Source organism: Equus caballus, chromosome 1 (assembly GCF_041296265.1).
Source record: "Equus caballus isolate H_3958 breed thoroughbred chromosome 1, TB-T2T, whole genome shotgun sequence".
NCBI lineage: Eukaryota > Metazoa > Chordata > Mammalia > Perissodactyla > Equidae > Equus > Equus caballus.
In genome coordinates, this window is record NC_091684.1 from 57847913 (window position 1) to 57873230 (window position 25318).

Consider the following 25318-nt stretch of genomic DNA (forward strand, 5'->3'; position numbering starts at 1 on the left):
GCCTTGATTTACTTCCCCCTAGACATTTCCAATTTTTTAAATGAAATCTATACTTGTCTTTATTTCCATGATTTCTGAAATATTTCCATGAAGCTAATATAATAATTTTGACAAACATTTTTTCTTATTTCATGTTCTTTTATTTATTTATTTATTTTGCTGTACAGGAAATATAAAACTTTATTTTTATTTATGAATTTTTTTGAATTTATTTTCCCCCAGCTTTATTAAGATATAATTGGGATATAACACTGTAAGTTTAAGGTGTACAACACAGTCTTGTTATGTATACACTGTGAAACAATTACCACATTTTTATGTTCTCTTAGAATGTCACTGAAATTTCCTTCCCTTTTAGTAGCTTGTAGTGTTGGTCTCATTTATTACAGGCCCCAAATTTGCTCTTTTCTGTGTTTTTCAATTAATTGTTAGAGTTAGAGCGTCTTCGATGCTGTTTGAATCTCTACTAGGCAAGTACTGATCACCCCTGGCAAGGGTCCTTTGTTTACCATATTTAATCCAGCTTTTAGTCCCTCTGAGTGCTCTTTCTCAAGCTGATTTGTTTGAATCCGTTTTGCAAGTAAAATAGCAAGACGCCTTGTAGGAATTGCTTTATTATTAAGGTCCAAATGTATAACATCTGCTCAGGCTCCTTCATGCCTGGAGCCTTGTGTTCTCAAAACGCTTGTTAGTTTCGTCGGCTGTCATCTCATTTGTTAGCAAGCATCAAAATGGTTTATGAACAGACCACAAAAGTCTGCCTGGCAGCTTTCCAGAGAGGTGCCGAACAGGGGTATTTTAGAATCAGGTTGTAACTTTGTAATTCATAAAAGAGAGATGAGAGAAATCCAGCAGCAACAGAAAGCCTTCCCTGTTCACAGACTAGGAAACCATTTTGTGGTGTTATTTTTGTTTATTTTTACTAAAAGCCTTACACTGAGCTATGTCATTTTTTACAACCATCCTTAGTTGTATGATAGTAAAATTAGGTGATTTTCTATTTTAATGTATAACACCAATTTTTGGGGAACTGTGGAATTCAGAATCTTGTCCTTTCTTTCTGATTTATGTTTTTATTCTTGTCTTCCTTTTTCACTATTGGATTTTATTCCATGATGTTTATGAGGAATTAAAAAGTAATATAGTCCTAGATTGGAGTTTGTCCTTTTATAACTGTCAAAGAAATACTTAAGAGGAACGAGGGAAAGGCAGTGCCGTCTTCTGTATGTTTGTAATGACTTATTACTTTAATAATTTTTTTGTAATGCCTTCACTTTTATCTGTGACATTTTGTTTGCACTACAAAATACATGAAATACAATGGCAACACACATGCTGGTGTTTTATTTCAAATAGTACGAGTCCAAGCAGATGACATTCTAGAAGTTATTTATTTTCTTTTTTGAAAATTGTAAATTTATTTATTGTGGACAATTCACCTCCCCCAACTCAGCCAAATGGATCTAGTATTAACAGTTATTTTATATTCTTTCAGACCTTTTTTGTTGTATATATAAGTACATAGACAAAATGGTATCATTCTATAATACTGTTTCGCCATATGCTTTTAAAAATTTTTTAAATTCTGAAATATACATACAAGAGTGTATAGGAGATGAGATGTTTGTATAGTTCAGAATTTTTACAAGGAGAGCACTTTTTTCCCTTTAAGTATATTGCTTTTCTTTTTTTTTTTTTTTTAAGATTGGCACCTGAACTAACATGTGTTGCCAATCTTCTTTCTTTTCCCCCTTCTTCTGCCCAAAGCCCCCCAGTACGTAGTTGTATATTCTAGTTGTGAGAGCCTCTGGTTGTGCTATGTGGGACGCCGCCTCAGCATGGCCTGATGAGCGGTGCCATGTCGGCACCCAGGATGTGAACTGGGGAAACCTTGGGCCGCCAAAGCGGAGTGCGCGAACTTAACCACTCGGGCATGGGGCTGGCCCTGAGAACACTCAATCACCAGTCAAATGGTTAAGAAATTGAACGTTGCCAGTTCTGTAACTATCTGTGTATGTCCCTCTACCATCTCAGTGTCCTCCCAACTCCCAAGAGGAAATTTCTTTCCCACCCTTAGGATAACCATTTCCTTGCTCTTCTATATAAAGGTTTACCATTTCTGTATGCTTCCTTGATGATATAGTTCTTAAGGATAAATTTCTACAAGATAATTTCCTTGACGGGAGATTCCCAGTGATGAGCATGTAGTTAACAATTTTTTTTGTCATAAAAACTTTATCTTTTTTTTCTGATTACAAAAATAATGTTTATTGTAAAATTGTTTGGGGGTTTATACCAATTAGTAAGACATCACAGAAATGTATGATGTAGAAAATGAAAATCCCTGGTAGCTAACCCCATACCAAATAACATTCATTTGGTTTATGTTCCTATAACTACATATACTAACATCTGTTATTTTATAAAAATTAGATTATGATGTATTACTTCTTTGCAGCTTGGTTCTTTTCATATTAATTAATTATGTACTCCTTTTTGGGTCAGTGTAAGTAGATCTCCATTGTGATTTCAATAAATTGAGAAATATGGATTTAAGATTACTATTTAAAGACAAAGGGAATCAGTAGTAAAACTAAAATAGTGTGTATGTCTTTTAAATTAATAGAGGAAAAGAGAATAAAAAAGAGAAAGAACCCATTTAGCAAAAAACCTGCCAGCATCAAACATTTATTATTAGGATATGTATCTATGAAATATGGTCACCATCTAAAAGAAATGCCTCAGATTGTATAAATAAAACAAAATCTAAATTAAATAACATATTGTCCACAAGACGCTCCTACAGCGAAGGAATTGAAACTTGAAAGATGGGCAAAAACATTCCAGAGAAATGTAAACAAAAATGAAATGTACTTCTAGGTATACATTTTACATTTTGATAGTTATTGCCCTCTGTAAATTTAAACTTGAACCAAGGGGCTGGCCTGGTGGCTCAGCGTTTAAGTGCGCACGTTCCACTTCTCGGCAGCTGGGGGTTCACCAGTTCGGATTCCGGGTGTGGACATGGCACCGCTTGGCAAGCCATGCTGTGGTAGACGTCCCACATATAAAGTAGAGGAAGATGGGCATGGATGTTAGCTCAGGGCCTGTCTTCCTCAGCAAAAAGAGGAGGATTGGCAGCAGATGTTAGCTCAGGGCTAATCTTCCTCAAAAAATAAATAAATAATAAAAAATAAAATAATCTTGAACCAAGAGCAACAAGTTTATCACCTCTAGATGTTATTAGTCATTGTTCTGTGTCAATCTGACATTTTTTTTAAGTGATTCTGTTATTTTAATTTTTAAATTATTACTGAGCTTAATACCTGAAAAGCTGAAAAGATTTGTTGAGGTATAATTGACAAATAAATTTGTAAGCTATTGACTGGTTTCACAAGCCAATAATATACAGGATGATATCTATTAAGAAGTCGATAAAGAAATAATATAACATACTCCAAAACAATGATGAATTAAATGTACTAATGTTCTTGGCAAGGGGAGATGAAGGGAATAAAGTCCAAATTTAGTTCGAGGTGTACCTTTTTGTATGAGGAGACACTCAGGAGAGATGACTAGACCAACCAAGAGCTGACATCCAGCTGTCAGCATAAACCACAAAACGAAAGTGGAAAGTGCCCTGTTGCTAGAGAACGATGGCACAGGTGTTGGGAGGCTGGCTGACATCCTTCATAGGGCTGCATTGTATGGTTTGTCAGCACTACTGATAAGGGCGTTGCCCTGACCACAGTAGGAGCTAATGAATGCCCCAGGTCTTTGGAGAGTTATTTAGATCAGCCTAATTTGCCCTGCCCAGACTGAAACTCAAACAATTCTCACAAACTCTCAGTATTTATGGTCTAAATGTTGCCTTGTCATAGTTTCCTCTTCATGTGTTCTTATGGATCAGCATCCATCAGGGCCCCTCAGCAGCTGGGCGACTGAGTTCTTATCAACAACAACAGACGAGGTGATGACATCCTGACACAACTTACTTTATTCTTATATGAAAACAACTTTTTTTTTGCCTTTGTTATAAACAGGTAGATAAAAACAACTTTACTTAAGTCATAAACAAGTGGATTTGAAATCACATCAAACCAATACACAACATTCACTTACCATAATGCCCTGCAGATTCATCCATGTTGTTACAAATGACAGTGGTTTTTTTCTTTTTAAGGCTGTAGAATAGTCCATTGTGCACACACGTACATATCATATTTTGTTTACCCATTACCTATTGATCAATGGATAGCCACTTAGGTTGTTTCCTTACCTTTGCTATTGTGAATAATGCTGCTACCTCATTGAGAGGATCCCTTATTGTGGTTTGGATTTGCATTTTTCTCATGATTAACATTGATTAGCATCTTTTCATGTACCCATTGGCCATTTGTATTGTTTGTCTTCTTTGGGAGAATGTCTATTTAGGTCCTTAATTTTTATTTCTTTATTATTAGTGGGATGAAACATCTTTTCATAAAAAGTTTATTAATACTAGAATTTGGTGGGTGTAGTTTTCTGAATTTTATTTCAATTTCTTGTGCATTTAGATTTGTTTTGTTTTGTTTAACCTCAGGGTTAGGTTGTTGTGTATCTTTTCAGATATTTTAAAGCTACGCTTAGACAGATACCTCTCCTCAACCCTCCCTACATACACACACAGAAGACTGTATCATTTGTTCTTTTTTAATTGCTCTTTTCATACGTTTTGGATCTTTTGCCATTTCAATACATGATATTTTAATGGGTACCTAGAATGCTACTGTACAGACATGTCATACCATCCTATATTCACCCGGTCCTGTATTGTTTTGAAATATTTGCTGTTGCAATGCAGTACAAACAAGCCTTCCATAAACATTTTTGTGAATTTCTCATTAAATAATAATCTAAATCCAGAAATATTTTAAAATTATTACTTTTAATAAACAAGGAAGGATAAGGAAAAATTTCCATCACTGTAGTTATCTTTGGAAATAAAAGAGGAAAAAAAGAATAAACCCATGGGAATTTGGGAATTTGTATTGGTTTGTAGTACCTCTTAGCCTCATGACTTTGCCTGTAATTGCTTATCTTGGTTTCTCTTCCTGACTTGCTAAGACTGAGTCATGCATTAAAAGAGGAGTTAGACAGAAAAAGACCAGAGCTCTGGTTAAGGGGGGAAGTGTTGTATACAGACTGAGGGGTGGTGTGTGACAAAGGAGTCAGTCTAGTGATGTTAGGTCCTGGAGACTGTTTTTTCAAGAGGCAAGAAAAGACTAGAACAACAAGTACATCTAAAATTTCCTAACCAAAAAGGACACTTGCCATTTAAAGTATCTGGTTCCAGAAGAGCCACATTCTGAAAATAAGTATTGTAAAAATTGGATTTAGAAAGGAGAGGAGTCTATTCCTTTATTCTTTTTTTGTTTTAAGATTTAATTTTTTCCTTTTTCTCCCCAAAGTCCCCTGGTACATAGTTGTATATTCTTAGTTGTGGGTCCTTCTAGTTGTGGCATGTGGGAAGCCGCCTCAGCGTGGTTTGACGAGCAGTGCCATGTCCGCACCCAGGATTTGAACCAACGAAACACTGGGCCGCCTGCATCGGAGCGCAAGAACTTAACCACTTGGCCACGGGGCCAGCCCCTATTCCTTTATTCTTAAAATAATATTTACAAATGAATACAAGCAGAGTTGAAAAATCTCCCTAGATTAAGCCAACATACAAGACCTGTGTTTCTTTTTTCTTTTAAATTCTTTTGTATGTTTATTCATTTTTTTATTCTGTAAGATAAACTTGCCGCCGAGCTAACATCTGTACCAGTCTTCCTCTATTTTATGTGGGATGCTGCCACTATGGCTTGACGAGTGGCGCTCGGTCTGCGCCTGGGATCCGAACCTGTGAACCCCGGCACGCTGAAGCGGAGCACATGAACTTAACCACTATACCACTTGCTTGGCCCCAAATATCCAGATTTTTTAATGAAAAATTTGGGGCATAAAATAAGTTCAGAGAATAATGCAATGAACACCGCAATACCCATTATCTCAATTCAATAATTGTCTTTTTGAATGTGTCTGAACCATTGGAAAGTTGTAGGTATCATCTTTAAGGTTAATCTCTTAATAAGAGCATTCTACGCCATCATACCATTATTACAATTCCCTAATATTATTTAATATCTAGTCTATACTTATATTTCCCCATTTGTCCCCTGAATAAAACCACACATTTTTGAGCCTAGAGGACAACCACCAAGATTAGTCCTCTGAGAACTAAAGTCCGGCATGAGGAGACATTGCAAATAAGTAAGAAAGCATAATCAATTGATATGATAAATAGCTGTGCAGAGATAGTAAAAGAAGGAGGGTTCAATCTTATCTGTGAGCCTGGAGGATAAGAAATACTTGATTCCACCAGCTGAGGGACTGATTGTTAAATACTTGATTCTGCAGATCACCTTTCTTCTACTTCACAGAGATGAATAGATGTTTTTTGGGCAAATTGGATGGGGGAGGGTTGAATGACCAAGGGGCATTCTACATTGAAGTTGCTACTTGAGAAAAGACAGGGCCGCTTAAAATAGCCAAGAGGAAGCAAGGCTGCGGGTGGGAGGGGGGGGAGAGACTGTTGTTGCAAGAGACATTCAGTAAAATTTGGCCAAGGCTAGGAACTAGAGGCCTAGCTTGCTGGAGTGAAAAATGTGAATTTTGCTCTGGGGATTAGTGGGTCCCAGCTTCCCTTACTGAGCTGCTCTTTGAATCTATATAGGGTTTTTACCTTCAGACCTAAGGGAACCATGCAGGGGCTAGTTTAGACTCTGTGGTTTTCTAAAACCCCTAGGGGGAAGTTGATGTTTAGCCAGGTGCAGTGTGGAATACAGCCTAAAGCAAAGGGATTTGCATTTAAAATGAACCCCTTAAATAACTGCATTGTCTAACACTTGAAATTTGGGTACTGCAACTAAGAAACTGACTCTATGATTTTAATTCACTTAAATTTTAACACTGAAGCAAAATGAAATATTTTTTCCAATAAATACAACTTTATTTTGGTAACACTGCATTTTACTTTAACTATTGAACATTTAGCATTGAATTGACACTCATTATGTGTAAAATATACACTGAATTGCGTAGACTTTATATAAAAACTCTGATAATTTTTTATACTAATTACGTGTTGAAATAATATTTTTGATATGGTGGCTTAAATAGAAATATATTAAAATTTATTCCACCTGCTTCTTTCTACTTTGAAATATATATATACCTCCTAAAAAACCTTAAAATTATTTCGGTAGCCCACGTTGTATTTTCATTGGACAGTGCTCCCTGATAACTATATGAAGGTTTGGGAGTGCTGTGTACTAGAAGCCAATCCCAATTCTGAGGTTGATCTACTAAGCGTATGAGATGAAAGATTAGGTCCTAAAATGTTTGTTGCCTGACAACCATTAGAATGTGAACTCCATAAAAGCTGGTACCTTTTGTCTCCTGTCACCATGCCCAGAGCATGTCATGGGTACTCTATATAAATATTTGTTGAATGGTTGCACTGAGGCAAAACAGTAAGAACAGAGAACACAGGATGAATGGAAGGGGTTTTAAGTAGACAGACTCTGCTGAACTTGGTTGAATTTGGATCTTGAACATAGGAGACTTTTGAGAAAACTCGTAAGTTATTAAGTGGGTTTGGGGGTTGAAGCAGGCTTGGAGGAGAGATAACTCATTAACTTTTAGACATGGTTGAGTTTTAATTGCCAATGATGATGTCCACTTGGTGGATGACTAAATTTGAAGTTCAGGGGAGAGAGCTTGTCTTGGTGCGGGAGTCATCAGCAAATAAGTGTAGGCTGAAGGCAAGTGTGTGGATATATGGGGAGACTGGAGAGAAGGCAACGGGGACTTTGTCATTTATAAGTGGGCAGAGAAGCCAGCAAGGGAGACTGAAATGGTGGGCGGAGAATTGAAGGGAGGATCTTAAACAAGTGAGCAGTAGTATCAAAAGATTCTGGAAGTCCACTGAATTTGGCTATTGGCCTACATCGGTGAATCATGGGCAGTTTCAGTGAGGTGGTAGGAGTAGGAGCCTAAATATAATGGGTGGAAGAGTATGTAACAGACGGTGATTGCAGACAATTATTTGGACATTCTTTGTAAAATGGTGCAGTGAGATAGGGTGGGAGCTAAATACTTGTGGAAGGTTTCGTTTTCTTAAAATAGAAAAGACTTGAGTTTATTATAGCCTGTGGGGAAGGACCTAGAAGGGAAAGATTTACTGATCTTGAAACTTTGGCTCCAGAATGCTCTCTCATTTTTCTGTTAGGAATGTGTGCATATCATTACCAGCTAAGTGCTAAATAAATACTCAGTATTCTTGGAGCTTATGTTCTTAGAAAGCCTAGACAGAAATAGACATTATTTTTTTCTTCAAGGAGAAACATTGGAGGAACAAACTAGAGACTCAAGGCCACATGGGCAATGTGGAAAGAACTTAAAGTTGAAACCTTTAGTGATGCCTTGAAGGATCATGAGTCAAGTAGATATCTGATGGCCTCCTGGATGGAGTTAGGTGACGCAAGGTCCTTGAGTATTATCTTTGATCATGAGGGAGCATTCCAAGCAGGGTGACTTGACAGAGGTTTAGCCTCTAACCCTGGTGGGAAACAGGATTTGCCATAGGACAGATCTCCTGACATCTTAAGGAGCATTTAAGTGCCATTTAAAAAAAAGCAAGGGATTTGGAACCTACCTTCTATTATGAGCCTTGACTGTATGAGTGAGTATAAACTGCTTTTGTAAAGCTGGTGTGATTGAATCTTGTTTGATTGGATTAAATAACCTGCAATTTGTGTGTTCTTTTAATTTTTTTTGTATTAATTTGGCAATTCATATTAGGGTATTATTTAATACCAATAAGTTTTCACTGAATCTTACTCTCCTAACTATATGAAACTGAAAATTTTGAGGAAAAAGCTAGGCAAAAAGGTAAACCATGTTAAGGTTATCCAGAAATAAGGAAGGTTATAGGCCGAGGAACATTTGGAGGGAAAAGACAGTGACCTCTGACCACGTCCTCAGAAACAAACTGGATTCTAATTTCACCCACTTTCCTTAATAACTTGGAGTGAACCCAGTGTGCACATACTGAATTTGGACATAAGTGATAATATTCCGAATATTACACTGCGATAACTCACAAACAGATGAATAAAAGTTGGCCAGTCGATTCAGAAAAATAATAATTCCCGTAATCTAAGAAAAGAAATTACCATGGGAATAGTTTTTCTTTGAAGTTCTAAGCATCTATGGTAATCTTAGTTCAGTAAACACTGGTAAATATTGGTAACTGAAGGAATTCATTATAAATGCTAATCCTCACTTGCTGCTGAAATTATTGCTCGTACAACAGTGTCTTGGCGTTAGACACCAGGACCTTGTTAGAGAGACCTCTGGTTTGAGTCCTGGCTCTGAGTATTGATCTGACTTTGGTTAGTTACTTAACCTTTCTGAACCTTCTCAGAGACTTCCTAATCAAAAGAATAGACATATTAATACACTTAGTAGGAAATTCAAGTGAGATAATTCCTATAAAGTGCTCATGATGATGCCTGGCAAGTAATAAATGCTCAATACATAAATAACAGCTATTAATAAATATTATTTGCTTAATTGTGGATATGAGACTGGAATTATCAGGTTTTTTTGTTTAAGGACATGTAGGAAAAACTACCTAATATGTATTTTTCCCTTAAACAGTCAGTTCATTTCCACACATATTAAGGTCCAACAATATATATAAATACATTGTTTCCTTTAATCCTCACAATAAACCTGGGCCTGATTTATCCTAAGGAAACTGAATTCCAAGAGGCTTCACGGATCAAGGACTCCCTCTCGGCTGCATGGTTGGCAAGCAGTGGAGCTGGGAGAGTAGCCAGTTTGTCTGATTCCAGTAAAGCCCATATTCTTAAAACTATGTGAAACAAAGTACACAAAAAATAGAAAGAATAAAACACTGAACACTAGAGTTGGTTATTAACTTTATGCGTGGATAGGATTGTTCATGGAAAGCGTGAAGAATGAAAATTAAGTGGGTTTTGCTTTAGAATCCTCTAAGGAGCAGGCTCAGGGGGATATGCTTGCAGCTGAGGGACAGAGACCTGTGAGAGTGACCCTCTAGGGGAGACTTGATTTTCCAGTTTTGTTGAGAATTTCCTTGGAGGTCTACAAAGAGCAGGGTAAGTCTATGGTATTGAATTTGACGGTTAAGAACTCACTTACAACCTTGAGGGTAGCCACTTAAGATATTTGAGTGTGGAGGGGTTTTGGTAGGATAGTTTGAGGCAGATTTGGGATCTGAAAGGTTTTTGGACTGGGAATAAATTCTGCTGGCTCACAGCTTCAGAAGAAGAGGTCAAGGACAAGGACACCTGTGACTAGGGAGGTTTAACTCTTAGGTCAATCATGTTTTGTAGTATGCATTTGGAACCAGGCTTCAATTTACCTGTATTTTGATTAAATAGAAGTTGTCCCTCCCTCCAGTTCCCCTCCTCCTTTTCCCCACCCTCAAGTGAAAGAATTTACTTTAAGATTCTAAGACCCTGTGGCCAAAGGAAGGTGGAGTTTTTGTTGGGGATAGTAGTAAAAAAAATTAGAATAGAAAAGTGATCTGGACCCGGTGGAGAGAATTGGGAAACTTCTGAAGTCTCTGCAATGGTTCCTGAAAGGCCCAGATGTGGAAGAGCCATCAAGCCTTACGGCATCAAGGTAGGGCAGGTGTGGGACAGTGCAGCCCCAGTCCCCTAGCCCCCGCCTCTGCTGTCTGACCCGGCCCTGCCTCAGTGGCCTCACTGGGTGGCTGTAGGCAAACTGCAGACACAGAGATCAGAGGCAGAGCTCAAAGAATGTTAGGGCTACAGAGTTTGGTAGGGTAGGCGTTCTCTTTTTATGCCTAGAAAAGGAAAAAGAACTTAATGGCTGGAATTCTGGAGTAAACAATTTCACTGCTTTAGGAAAATAAGGTAGCTGATTTGCAGGGCCCCTTTGAAGCAGGATTTTTGTGTGTATGTGTGCTAAATGTTTATTGCAGAGTCTCCGTTGGTGGATCTTTGGTTTTGTTAGCAAGCACACGTGTGAGCATTGTGCGGTGGTGCCTGTGAGCAGGGGCTGATCTCCATGCTGCTTCTTAGGAAATGTGGGTGGTAAAATGCGGTATTGGGCACGATTGCATCATCTTAAAGTCAACATTAAGGGAGGCACCGGTAGTTCTCCCTGAATTTTTTCTCCAAACACTCCATTTTCAGGTTGACAGCATAGGTCCTGAGAGTGTCACTCCTGATTAGGTGTACTTTGTGGACCGCTCCTCGCGTTCTCCCTGTTAGTGTTTTACATTGCTTTTTCCTCCAAGGGGGTGAAAATTGGTTTGGGGGCGGGAGGAGACCTTAGATGTTACAATGGGGCCACAGTACATAACAGATACACAACTATATCTGTGGTATTAAAATTTCATGGTTAGGGCTATTAGGGAAAAACTGTTTAAAAAGACTCCTGGGGTAGGGGGTGAACAAACACTGAAGAGTGCGTTGAGAAACACTGATCTATCTGTAGTGAAGGTCATATTCTTGTTGGTCCATGTGTCTGAACAGGTTTCGAAAGGCTTTATTTTTCCTGTGTGATCAGAGCACCTGTTTCTTGACACAGGAAATCCAACATGTATGGAATGCAAGTGTGTATTGGGAGGGGCTACAATCAAATTCTGTCCAAGGGGCGTAGTTATTTCAGAATAAAATATCACTTTGCTCAATGTCATTTGAGCTCCTGCAAGAGTGGATGTAAGAATATCGTGAAGATTGGAATGTGGAGAAATGAGGAAATGGACGGGGCTTGGGAGCTGTTGGACCCAGATCTGATCTAAGGAGTTCAGCATTCTTGTTGGTTCAGAGTAGGTAGGAGCATGGCCCAGAGCAACCTATAGTCTTGGGATGACTTTACAGTGGAAGGCGAAGAACTAGGGGACTTTGAATCTCTTCCTGTCTTTTAAACGATACCCTTGGGCCCTTTTAGAGTAGTAGAGGAAGGGAGTGGGAAGAAGTTGGGGCTGGTGCAGGAGAACAGACTCAGGTGGACAGGTGACATGAGTTTAGTGTCCCCAGGTTGCGCATGTAACTTGAAGTTACATTCCAAATTTCTTGAAACACCTTACTTCCTTCAGAGTATCGGCTTCTCTTTAGAGATGATGTTAACAAATATTTTGGCTTTCAAGATGGATGTTCTCTGTATACTATAGCTGAGCAGATTGAATGCCAAGAAAATCTTCATTAAAAAAGAAAAATTCATAATGTAGCTAGTGGAGCCTATTTCAAGCAGTAGTTTGGAGTAGTGCCCTCAGTGATCCGATGCAGTCAGCTCCTTCCAGCTCGCTGCTTGTGGACGTTTCTTCCCAAATCTTGTTCAGGTGGTCACATCAATAGTTTCCAATCCACCATGGTGGATGTATTTATACCACAAAAATTGGCCTATGCTACAAAACAGGGCTTCCTCCCTTTTACTGTCCAAGCTGATCGTTAAATGTTCATCAGCATACTACTGGGTGCGGTTTTTAGCAGACAAATATTGGCAGTTGTGGGTAACCTTCCTGAAATGTTTTAAACGAGTATCAACAAATGCATACATACTCTTCCCCTTCTCCTCATGCTCTCATTTGTTTGTAATTTGATACTATGTAAACTAGTCTGCATTTAGCTTTTCTCACTTACTGTTTCCTAGAAATCTTTCTGTTAGAGACCTTCATGAATTTTGGTTTAATTTGAAAGGAAATATATTAAAAATCAAAACAGTACTTAATCAAATCTAGGTCTAATAGTTCACAAGCCCCTTCTGTTTTCTCATTGTTAAGTGTTGCTCCTAACCTTTTCCTACTTGCCACTTGTATTACTTTCTTTTGTATTCTTCCAGAATTTCTTTATGCAAATGTGAATATATATATTATTTCCCCATACTTTTTATACAAAAAGAAATATTCCATATACAGATTCTATATCCTCTTTTTTTTTTTTTAGACATAATATAACCTGGACATCTTTGCCTGTTAGCAATGGAATTTTTTTTATTCTTTTTTATAGCTCCTAGATGTTATGTAGATACCACAATCGAGTTAGTCTGCTTCAGATGGACGTTTGAGTATTTTCAGTTATTTCTTAAAATGTACAAAGCTGTTAAAACATATGTAATTATGTACAGGTATAACTAGGATAAATTCCCAAAAGTGAAATTGCTGTATCAAAGGATGTTTCATTTGTAATTTTGATAATTATTACCAAATTGCCCTCCAGAGGGGTTGCACCATTTTGCACTCCCGTCAGCATTATGTGAGAGTGTATATCCCCACAGGCTTCCCCAAGGGCCTAGGTGGTCAAACTTTTTGATGTTTGCTATTCTGATATATGAAAAATGTTATCTATGTCATTTTGGTTTGCATTTGTCTTAAAGTTGAATACCTTTTCTCAGTGTCTACCTCAACACTGTAGTGAGGATTAAATGAGTAATTGCAAGTAAGGAATGTATTACACAACTAACATTCTTTAAATTATAATGTATTATATTGAATTATATATGAATTATATTATAATGAAATTGTTAGTGCTCTCTCTTTGTGATAGATGGTGCTAATGACTTCAGTCATATTATCTCTGACCTGAAGTTCAGGCTAGGTGGCATCTCTTGGGTCACACGATTACTAAGGATTGCTCTCTTTCCCTCCGTCTTAGTGTTCAAGATTAACCACTAATGGCAATTAGATTGGTTTCTTTTCAACACCTCTATTTAAAAACAATTAGTTTTGTACATTATTTAGATGTATCTTTTTAAAAATAAGACAATGCTGTATATTTTTAAAATTGCTTTTTCTCTAATCCATGCTGTTTCACTTTGTGCGTGTGTGTGTGTGTGTGTGTGTGACAGCTTTATTAAGATACAGTTCATGTACCATACAATTCATCTGTTTTGCTGATTGACTTTTGACAAGGCCTGCACTTGTTTTTTTTTGCCCAGTAGTGGTAAATCTGTTTGCTCTGCCCACTCTCAGTTTCACCAAGAGCAACAAGTAGCTGAACAAGAGTAACCATTAGCGGATGTGCATGTACACCCACACCCAATATTACATTTAGTAGAATGTGTTTGCAAGAGTTCAGGAGTCATTTCTGAGGTTACAGAACAGAAAAAAAAATCTTACTATCCCCTGCTGAGATCTCATCCATTAAATTGTTTTCTTAAAGTCTAGATTTAGTAGTTGGCAGTGTGTAGAGCATGTTTTTGTGTATTTATAGACTTGTGATACCTAGTGTTTTTAAAAAAGCCAGATGAGATATAACTGAATAATAAAGGTCAATTTTTAATCAAGCTCGTTAGTTAATGAGAATGTCTTATGCTTTTGACACATAAATCTTTAAAGGATCTCAAGATCTTCTCTGTAGAGGAATGTAGACATTGAGGTCCCAGTGTATCGGATATGCACACCTATAAAATTTAAAGCATCAAGTAAAAAAAAAAAAAGACTCCCGTTTTCCTCACTTCTATTTTCCGTCGGCAACTGCTATTCACATTTTGTGTTTATGCTACCAGCTTTTTGTGTGTGCTAAACAAATGCTTCTGTTTTATTTTTTTAGTATTTTTGGTTTTTTTTTTTTTTTGAGGAAGATTAACCCTGTGCTAACATCTGCCGCCAATCCTCCTCTTTTTGCTGAGGAAGACTGGCCCTGAGCTAACATCCGTGCCCATCTTCCTCTAGTTTATATGTGGGATGCCTACTACAGCATGGCGTGCCAAGCGGTGCCATGTCTGCACCAGGGATCCGAACTAGTGAACCCCGGGCCGCCGAAGGGAAATGTGTGCACTTAACCGCTGCACCTCTGGGCCGCCCGCTTCTGTGTTTTAAATGAAAAGGGATAACATCTCATCTACAGCTTATTTGGGTTAATGATAGATTATGGATATCTTGGCATACAATCACTCGATTGATACATAGAGTAATGGCTTCATGTTATTTCACAGTAAGCACATATGGGAGTTTAATTCATACTTCTCTAGTATAAATGTTATGTTCTATTATAATTCACTTACATACATTTCTGCTTTTTTATTTTTGCCATTTGGATGGATGAAAAAGTTACATTTATTTTCATTTGTTTGTCTTCTGGTAACAACTTTTGGTTTCCACTTAATTGATATTGCGTATTCCTGTCCTTTCCTGACTATTCTATTGAGTCATTTTCCTTTTCCTTTCCTGTGGGAGTTCTTTACATTGAGTAGTAACTCTTTACATGTATTGCAAATATTTTCCCAGTCTATCATTTGACTTTTGAATTTATTTATGGCATTATTTCTTCTACCTTTTTGACAGCTACACATATCAAGAAATAAATACATTTTCTGTTGTGATTCGGTGACAGACACATACAAACGCATACATAGAAGATTTGCATCGTGAGGCCGACCTAGTGGCGCTGCGGTTAAGTTCTTGCTCTCCGCTTTGGCGGTCCAGAGTGTGTGGGCTCAGATCCCAGGCACAGACCTAGCATCGCTTATCAAACCATGCTGTGGCTGGCATCCCACATATAGAGTAGAGGAAGATGGGCACAGATGTTAGTTGAGAGCCAATCTTCCTCAAAAAAAGAAAAGAAAAGAAAAATTTACACAGTAATACTTATCTTTACTAAATGTAGTGTACTCTTATTTTTCTTTACTATTCCATTAAAAAAACCCACTTGTCGCAAAGCACTAAACTGGTATTGGGACTCATGGATTATGATCAGCAATTTGAAAAGCACTATATTATGGTGTTTTTGCTTTTAAAATTTTTAATATTATATGTAATCAGAGAAGTCTATCTTGTCCTTTATGAGGCCTCACCTTTTACTTTTGCTTTGGAAGATTCCTACTTTCTAAATTTTCTTTTCTTTTCTTTTTTGTTTTTAAAGATTTTATTTTTTTTCCCTTTTTTTTTCCTCCCCAAAGCCCCGCGGTACATAGTTGTATATTCTTCGTTGTGGGTCCTTCTAGTTGTGGCATGTGGGACGCTGCCTCAGCGTGGCTCAATGAGCAGTGCCATGTCCGCACGCAGGACCCGAACCAGCGAAACACTGGGCTGCTTGCAGCGGAGCGCAAACTTAACCACTCGGCCATGGGGCCAGCCCCTCTAAATTTTCTTATTCTTACATCTTTTTTGTATTTAAATTATTAATATATCTAGAATTTTTGTTGCATGTTATGATCAAATTTCCCTCTTGTGTCATTAAGAAATTGATACTTTCTCCACTGCTTAGAAATGCCAACACTTTAATAATAAATTATTAAATATTCTTGAGTTCAGTCTAATTCATTTATTTACCCTGTATGTTAAAAAATTTTGCTTTTTAATATTACAATTTTTTTATACTATTGCTTTTTTAAAAATATTGGCTATTATTTCAGATTTGCTTTTTAAAAGTTATTGCTGAAATATAATGTACAGAAAAAACATATATACAATAATTGTATATTTTGATGAATTTTAACGAATTGAACATAAACTGTGTAACCTGTATCCTGATCAAGAAATTAGATATAGTTTATTTCGACTAAAATTGTTTAATTATACAGTTGGGTGATGTTTACATATTTTATATTCTGAATGTAACTATTGCCCTCCTGAACTCTGACTCACTTTTTTAGACAATACTCCTGATTTTTCTATGGAAAATTTTTGAGAAAATTCAACAACAGTTGTATCATCTTCATTCAGCAAAAAGTCTCCTAGTTTTTGGTATCTATGTTTCTCTCTCCTTGAGATGCTGACTAGAGCCTCTGGAGCCATGTTAAATATTAGTAGTACAGTATTATCTTTCTCTTTGCTCCTGACATCAGTGGAAATGCCCCTACTGTCTCAATTCCTGTGATAGAATTTTGGGTGAGCTGTTTCAAGGTTTTGAAAAATAGAGATTAGGGGCAGAATAGGGTGTGATTGCTTAAGGGGTACACAGTTTCTCTTAGGGGTGATGAAAATGTTCGGGACTTAGATAGAGGTGGTTGTTGCACACCATCGTGAGTATACTAAAAGCCACTGAATTGTACAATTTTAAATGGTAAAATGGTTAGTTTTGTTTTATGGGAATTTCATCTCAAAAATTTTTTAAAAGATTCTATCATTCCCCACTCACTAGAATGGGTAAAGTGAAAAGGCAGAAAATACTCACTGTTAATAAGAAGGTTAATAATAAGAACAATTGGAGCTCAAATAATTACGGGTGGGAGTGTATATTGATAATCACTTTAGAAAATTCTTTGGCCTGTCTACTAAAGCTGAAGGTATATATGGATACACACACTTCCTTTGACCCAGCACTTCCACTCCACCCAATGTGTTTATATGTTCACCAAAAGAGAACAGTTAATAGGTTATAGCAGTGTACTTGTAATAGCCAAAAACTAAAAATAACTCAAATGTCCATCTATAGTAAAATAGATAAATACATTGTAATATATTCAATCAATAGATTACAAGTATACTTAGCAACATGGATGAATCTCACAAATATAATTCTGAGAAAAGGAAGTGAGTTATGTAAAGTTTGCAAATAAGCAAAAGACATCTATGATAGACGTCAGAGCAATGGTTACCGTTTGGTGAAGTGATCACTAAACAGGAGTTTCTTGGATAGGATCTGAGTACACAAGTGTTCATTTTGTGAAAATTCAACAAGCTAGATACTTATGATTTGTACGTTTTTCTGTGTTTATGTTCTACTTCAGTAGTTTGCATTACAATAATCGATATTGCCCATTGAATGGTACCATTGTAAAAATACTTGTAAAATTTATTTGTAAAAACAAATGAATATATCAGAATATTAACAGGCATGGGGCCGGCACAATGGTTAAATTCACACGTTCCCCTTTGGCAGCCCGAGGTTCACTGGTCCGGATCCTGGGTGCGGACATGGCACCGCTTAGCAAGCCATTCTGTGGCAGGCGTCCCACATAGAAAGTAGAGGAAGATGGGCATGGATGTTAGCTCAGGGCCAGTCTTCCTCAGCAAAAAGAGGAGGATTGGCAGCAGATGTTAGCTCCGGGCTAATCTTCCTCAAAAAAAAAAAAAAAAAAAAAAAAATTAGCAGGCATGGGATTATGGTGGTTTCTACTTCTCTTTTTTGTTTTCTTCCTATACACTACTTATTGGTATTATGTGACTTCTCTGAACATGTGAAAAGTAGAAGTATTTTTTCAGGGATTTCTTTATAGATGCTGTTAAATTTTAAAGTTCCTAGAGCTCTTATTCAGCTATTTAAGTAGATAATATGAATACTTTCATTGTTTATTTTACAGGCAGATTTTGACAACAAACCAGTAAATGGCCCCAAGTCAGAATCCATGGAATACAGCAGATGTGGTCATGGGGAAGAACAAAGATTGGAGTTGAACCCACATCCCCTTGAAAATGTAACTAAAAATGAAGAAAGCATGACAGGTGTTGAAGTGGAGAAGTGGACGCAAAACAAGAAATCACATTTAACTGATCATGTAAAAGGAGAGTTTAAGGCAATTGTGACAGAAGCTGAAAAACTGAAAAACTCTGATGGTGACAGGAAAAAAGTCCTACTTACTGACCTCCTTGAACCTCAAAAATTGTTTGCACAAACTGTAAGAAATGGCATTAAAAATGTACACTATTTATCAACTGAAACAAATGTGTCTTTTAAAAAATTCAATATTGAAGAATTTGGCAAGGCATTTGAAAACAATTCCTATAAATTCCTGAAAGACACTGCAAATCATAACAATGCCATGAGCTCCATTGCTACTAGTGCGAGCTGTGATCATCTTAAAGGGAGAAGTAATGTTTTAGTCTTCCAGAAGCCTGGCTTTAACTGCAAGTCTTTTTCAGATTCTGCAAACTTCAACTTAAATAGTCATGCCAGTACAACTAACGGAAGTGAGCAACCAAAATCTCTAGAAAATATACCAAGTAAAGAACCAAAAGATGGATCTCCAGTTCAACCAAGTCTTCTATCCCTAATGAAAGACAGGAGATTAACTCTGGAACAAGTGGTAGCCATAGAAGCTCTGACTCAACTATCAGAAGCCCCTTCAGAAAATTCCTCACCATCGAAGTCAGAAAAGGATGAAGAAACAGAGCAGAGAACAGCTAGTTTGCTTAACAGTTGTAAAGCTATCCTCTATTCTGTAAGAAAAGACCTCCAAGATACAAACTTACAAGGGGAGCCACAAAGCCTTCATCATTGTCCATCTTTGGAAAAGCAAAGTTCATGCAACACAGTGGTGTTCAATGGCCAAAACATCATTTCAAAGTCACACAATAGCTTGTCTCCTAACCAAGCATCCACAAAGTCACCGGAATGTTCAAAAATCACAAATTCAATATCTCTTTTTATACCAAATTCAAATTCATCTAAAATTGACACCAATAAGAATGTTGCTTGCGATAAAATTACTCCTGACAATTGTTCCAAGAATTTGCATCAGTTGCCACCAACAAGTAATAAATTGGGGTATTGTAACCAGTCACTGGACAGCAGTAAAAAATTGGACTCAAAGGATGATCCATCATGTCAAGATACAGTTCACAGTAAAATAGAGGAAGATGTTGCAACACAGTTAACACAGCTTGCATCAATAATTAAATTCAATTATAGAAAACCAGAGGACAAAAAAGTTGAAAGTACACCAACAAGCCATGTTGCATATAATGTCCAGCATGTACAGCAAAAGTATAGTCAGGAGAAGGGCACAATACAACAGAAACCACCGTCCAGTATACAAAATAATCATGGCTTATCACTAACAAAGCAAAAGAACACAACCCAGAAAAAGACAAAATCTACCCCATCAAGAGATCGGCGGAAAAAGAAGCCTGCAGTTATAAGCTGTCAAGAAAATGACCAGAAAAAGCAGGAACAGTTGTCATATCAGTATAGCAAGTTACATGACATTTGGATAGCCTCTAAATTTCAAAGATTTGGTCAATTTGGTCCACATGATTTTCCTATTCTCTTGGGAAAAATTCCTCCCCTAACCAAAGTATGGAAACCACTGACCCAAACGAGTTCAGCATTAGAACACAAAAAATTATTTCCTCCACTTGCTCAGATAAAATTTGAGCGATATCCTGAATTAGCACAGGAAAAAATAATGAAGGTTGAACCATTGGATTCTCTCCCCATATCCCAGTTAAAAACAGAATCCAATGGGCAGGCGTTTACAGAAAAAGTTTATAATTCTCAGGTACAGCCAACAGTGAATGTCGATCAGAAAGCTTACCCTGTACTCCAGCCCTCCTCTCCAGCTAACCAGTGTGCTAATGCGATGGCTGGCGATGACCAAACACAGTTCCAGCAGGATGTTAAAGACCAACTGATGCATCAGAGACTGCCAACATTGCCTGGTATCTCTCATGAGCCCCCATTACCGGACCCAGCACAAATTCTCAGGAATGTAAATGTGGTATGTTCAGGTGGAATTACAGTGGTTTCTACCAAAAGTGAAGAGGATGTCTGTTCATCTAGTGTTGGAGTATCAGAATTTTCCCCAGTAGACAGTGCACAGAAAAGTTTTAATGATTACGCCATGACCTTCTTTACTAATTCTACAAAAAACCTGGTGTCCACAACGAAAGATTCCGAATTGCCAACCTGCAACTGTCTTGGTAAGTGTCTGCGTGTGCATTTCTTCTTCATTTATTTGCATTAATTGCCTCAAGTCATGATCAAGTCAAGTTATGGTGTGTCTTATATTTCTGGCATTTTTGCCCCATTCGTATTTGAGCTTGGATTGAGTAAATAATTCTATACTCTTTTTTTCTGTGGGACTTGTATTGATTTTGCTCAGATAAATGGAAAGTTCAGGTCATAATTTGGAAATTTTCTCAATTGGGAAAGTTGCTGATTTCTCTCAGGGCCAAAAGTCTGTCAAGTTGTTTATTGTGCATATCATAAGAATGAGTTCCCTTAATACTTTATTACACTTTATTCTTCCTATATTCAAAAGAATGTCAACTTGTCAGCATTTTGTTTAAAAAAATTTTTTTTTCTTGTGAGGTATAGCATGCATACAGAGAATGTAAGATATACGTACAACTTAACCAATAACTAAAGGGATCGTATAATTGCTACCCCCGTGAAGAACTGCAGTTGGTTTATTTCTTAGTCCTGGTGCTTCCATGCTCTCATATAAACGGTGTGCTCATACATGCAAAAATTCCTTAATCTTGGCCACTTGAAGAATTTGCAAATTATTTGGAGTTTTAAGATATTGAATAAATATTGATTTCCTCTTTCAAAAAAAAAACCCACTAGGTTTGTGCAAATAGCTGAGTCATGGACTGGTTTCTTACTCATGTATTTATGTATTTTGTGCTTAGGAGTCATTGAAAGAGAACATTCAGAAACTAACAATTAGAAGTTTTATAGTATGTCAAAAGCCCTGAGAAAATCTTGCTGGAGTAAAGATTCTCAGGCAGGCCTTATCTGAAATTTGCTCAATATTTGAAACTTGTGGAAGTTTAATTTGAATCCTGTACTGATTAGTCACTGTCTGTGGTCAAATTTCACCTAAGTTCTCAAATATAAGAAGATATTTGTTTCTCTAATATAGCTGTGAAAAGTAGAGAGATTAAATAGATTGTGTCATTAAAGTCTGTGAAGCTTCTTGAAGCCCCATATTTCAGCTTTCATATAACTTAGGACAGGACAGAATTTGTGAAATAACCTGTTTTGACTCCAGATAAGTTTAGTTATTAAAACAGTCTTACTTAAAATATGGCCCCAAATCACAAAGACTCCAGATTTACGTTGAGCAAAGGCAATCCTTTTACTAAAAGCAGGTGATTCTTCCAGAATGGGCAGTTTAAGGATTGTTCAGAAGGATGAAGTATATTCTGATTTTTTTAACCACAGTAGAAAAATTAGTGAAATATAGCAATGACTTAGTTCTTGATTATCCAAAGTACATTTGATATTCTGAAATGAATTCTTCCATTTCTCCACTCACCATTCAACACACAATTTTGACAGCCAACCATGTGCCAGGCACAAGGATGGGCTTTTCTGAGAAGGATCTCACATCTGGAAAGGGTGACAATGCTGTCTGAATGGGGTTGAATTGGGAGAATGAGAGGTTCTTGGGCCCCAGACAGAAGAGTATAATAATGATAATGTCTCCTATTCCAGATCTTTTACTGCAAACCTGATACTCTGCCATGCTCTTGACTTGCTATATTCACAACAAGCCTACAAAGGGGAGGCTTATTATCCCTATTTTACAACTGGGGAAACTGAGTCACAGAAGTACACAGCTAGTAAGTGACTAAACTGGAATTCAGAGACTGGGAGACTTAACATCAGAGCCTATGTTTATAACTTCCATCCTCTGTTGCTTTAAACATCTTAAGTAAAAAAGGGACAGTATTTTTCTGAATGTCATTACAAGTGGAAAAAATATCTCTAATTAAAAATACCATTAAAATGTATGCACCTGAGCTAGCCTAATTTCCCTGCGTGCATAGTTTCAAGGGGATGATGGTCTAGTTTTAAGACCCTTTCTTTGTACATACTAACTAGTCACAGCATAGGAGTTGAGACAGTCATGCTTTCAAAGTTTATTGAATATCTGCAGTGGACCTGGAGCTCCTTTATATACTGTCACTTACGTGTTTTCCTATGATCATTACGTGTGAGGTTATTGTGCTCATTTTGTAGAAGTGGGAACATAAAGAAGAGAAACAAAAAAGCAGATTTCACTCAGAAATCATCCCAAGTGGGAGCATCATATCTAAGGGTAAAGGATTTCCACGGAGGTTATTATGTTCTAGCAAAAGAAGAGTAATTAACTTCTAGATCAGGGTTCCTCAAATTTAGCACTATTGGCATTTTAGGTGGAATAATTGTTGTAGGGGGATTGTCTTATGCATTGTAGGCTGTTTAGTGGCATCCCTGGCCTCTACCCACTAGATATCAGTAACACACACACACACACACACACACACACACACACGTCTGCCTAGTTGTTACAACCAAAAATGTTGCCAAATGTCCCCTTAGGAATAATTGCCCCTGGTTAAGAACCACTGCTCTAGATGATCAAAAATAAGTTAAAATATGTCTTGCTTAAGAAGCCACAGAAGTAATCCTGTGTTATATTTGATGTCCAATCATAATACTTAAATAATGACCTTTTGGTGTAAGATATACAATGGCCAGAAATGCATTCCCCAGTGATTCCAGTTAGACATGATTCTTTTTTTTTTTTTTATTGCTTTTTATTTATTTATTTATTTATTTATTTATTTTTACTAATGTTATGATAGATTACAAGCTTGTGAGATTTCAGTTGTACATTTTTGTTAGTCATGTTGTGGGTACACCACTTCCCCCTCCGTACCCTCCCCCCACCCCCCCTTTTCCCTGGTAACCACCGATCAGATCTCCTTCTCAATATACTAATTTCCACCTATGAGTGGAGTCATATAGAGTTCGTCTTTCTCTGACTGACTTATTTCGCTTAACATAATGCCCTCGAGGTCCATCCACGTTGTTGTGAATGGGCCAATTTCGTCTTTTTTTATGGCTGAGTAGTATTCCATTGTGTATATATACCACATCTTCTTTATCCAATCATCAGTTTCTGGGCATGTAGGCTGGTTCCACGTCTTGGCTATTGTAAATAATGCTGCGATGAACATAGGGGTGCAACGGACTCTTGAGATATCTGTTATCAGGTTCTTAGGATAGAGACCCAGTAATGGGATGGCTGGGTCATAGGGTATTTCTATTTTTAACTTTTTGAGAAATCTCCATACTGTTTTCCATAGTGGCTGTACCAGTTTGCATTCCCACCAACAGTGTATGAGGGTTCCTCTTTCTCCACAACCTCTCCAACATTTGTCGTTCTTGGTTTTGGATGTTTTTGCCAATCTAACGGGGGTAAGGTGATATCTTAGTGTAGTTTTGATTTGCATTTCCCTGATGATTAGCGATGATGAACATCTTTTCATGTGTCTATTGGCCATATTCATATCTTCTTTTGAGAAATGTCTGTTCATGTCCTCTGCCCATTTTTTGATCGGGTTGTTTGTTTTTTTGTTGTTAAGCAGTGTGAGTTCTTTGTATATTATGGAGATTAACCCTTTGTCGGATAAGTGGCTTGTAAATATTTTTTCCCAATTAGTGAGCTGTTTTTTTGTTTCAATTCTGTTTTCCCTTGCCTTGAAGAAGCTCTTTAGTCTGATGAAGTCCCATTTGTTTATTCTTTCTATTGTTTCCCTCAACTGAGGAGTTACAGTGTCCGAAAAGATTCTTTTGAAACTGATGTCAAAGAGTGTACTGCCTATATTCTCTTCCAAAAGACTTATTGTCTCAGGCCTAATCTTTAGGTCTTTGATCCATTTTGAGTTTATTTTGGTGTGTGGTGAAAAAGAATGGTCAATTTTCAATCTTTTGCATGTGGCTGTCCAGTTTTCCCAGCACCATTTGTTGAAGAGACTTTCTTTTCTCCATTGTAGGCCCTCTGCTCCTTTGTCGAAGATTAGCTGTCCATAGATGTGTGGTTTTATCTCTGGGCTTTCAATTCTGTTCCATTGATCTGTGGACCTGTTTTTGTACCAGTACCATGCTGTTTTGATCACTGTAGCTTTGTAGTATGTTTTGAAATCGGGGATTGTGATTCCGCCGGCTTTGTTTTTCTTGCTCAGGATTGCTTTAGCAATTCGCGGTCTTTTGTTCCCCCATATGAATTTTAGGATTGTTTGTTCAATTTCTGTGAAGAATGTTCTTGGGATTCTGATTGGGATAGCATTGAATCTGTATATTGCTTTAGGTAGTATGGACATTTTAACTATGTTTATTCTTCCAATCCATGTACAAGGAATGTTTTTCCATCTCTTTATGTCATCGCCTATTTCTTTCAAGAAAGTCTTGTAGTTTTCATTGTATAGATCCTTCACTTCCTTGGTTAAGTTTATCCCAAGGTATTTTATTCTTTTCGTTGCGATTGTGAATGGGATAGAGTTCTTGAGTTCTTTTTCTGTTAGTTTATTGTTAGTGTATAGAAATGCTACTGATTTATGCACGTTAATTTTATACCCTGCTACTTTGCTGTAGTTGTTGATTATTTCTAATAGTTTTTCTGTGGATTCTTTGGGGTTTTCTATGTATAAGATCATGTCGTCTGCAAACAACGAGAGTTTTACTTCTTCGTTACCTATTTGGATTCCTTTTATTTCTTTTTCCTGCCGAATTGCTCTGGCCAGCACCTCCAGTACTATGTTGAATAGGAGTGGTGA

At 37.2% G+C, this 25318-nt stretch overlaps 1 protein-coding gene across 5 annotated transcripts in view; it reads left to right on the forward strand.

The window, feature by feature from the left end:
* TET1 (tet methylcytosine dioxygenase 1) overlaps positions 1-25318 on the forward strand; it is a 124054-nt gene that overhangs the window by 52717 nt on the left and 46019 nt on the right. For all 5 annotated transcript variants that reach the window (XM_023644059.2, XM_023644066.2, XM_070226247.1 and 2 more), the window contains one exon: positions 18349-20686. In XM_023644059.2, coding sequence (XP_023499827.1) covers positions 18349-20686 — 2338 coding nt within the window. The remainder of the gene's footprint in view (positions 1-18348; positions 20687-25318) is intronic.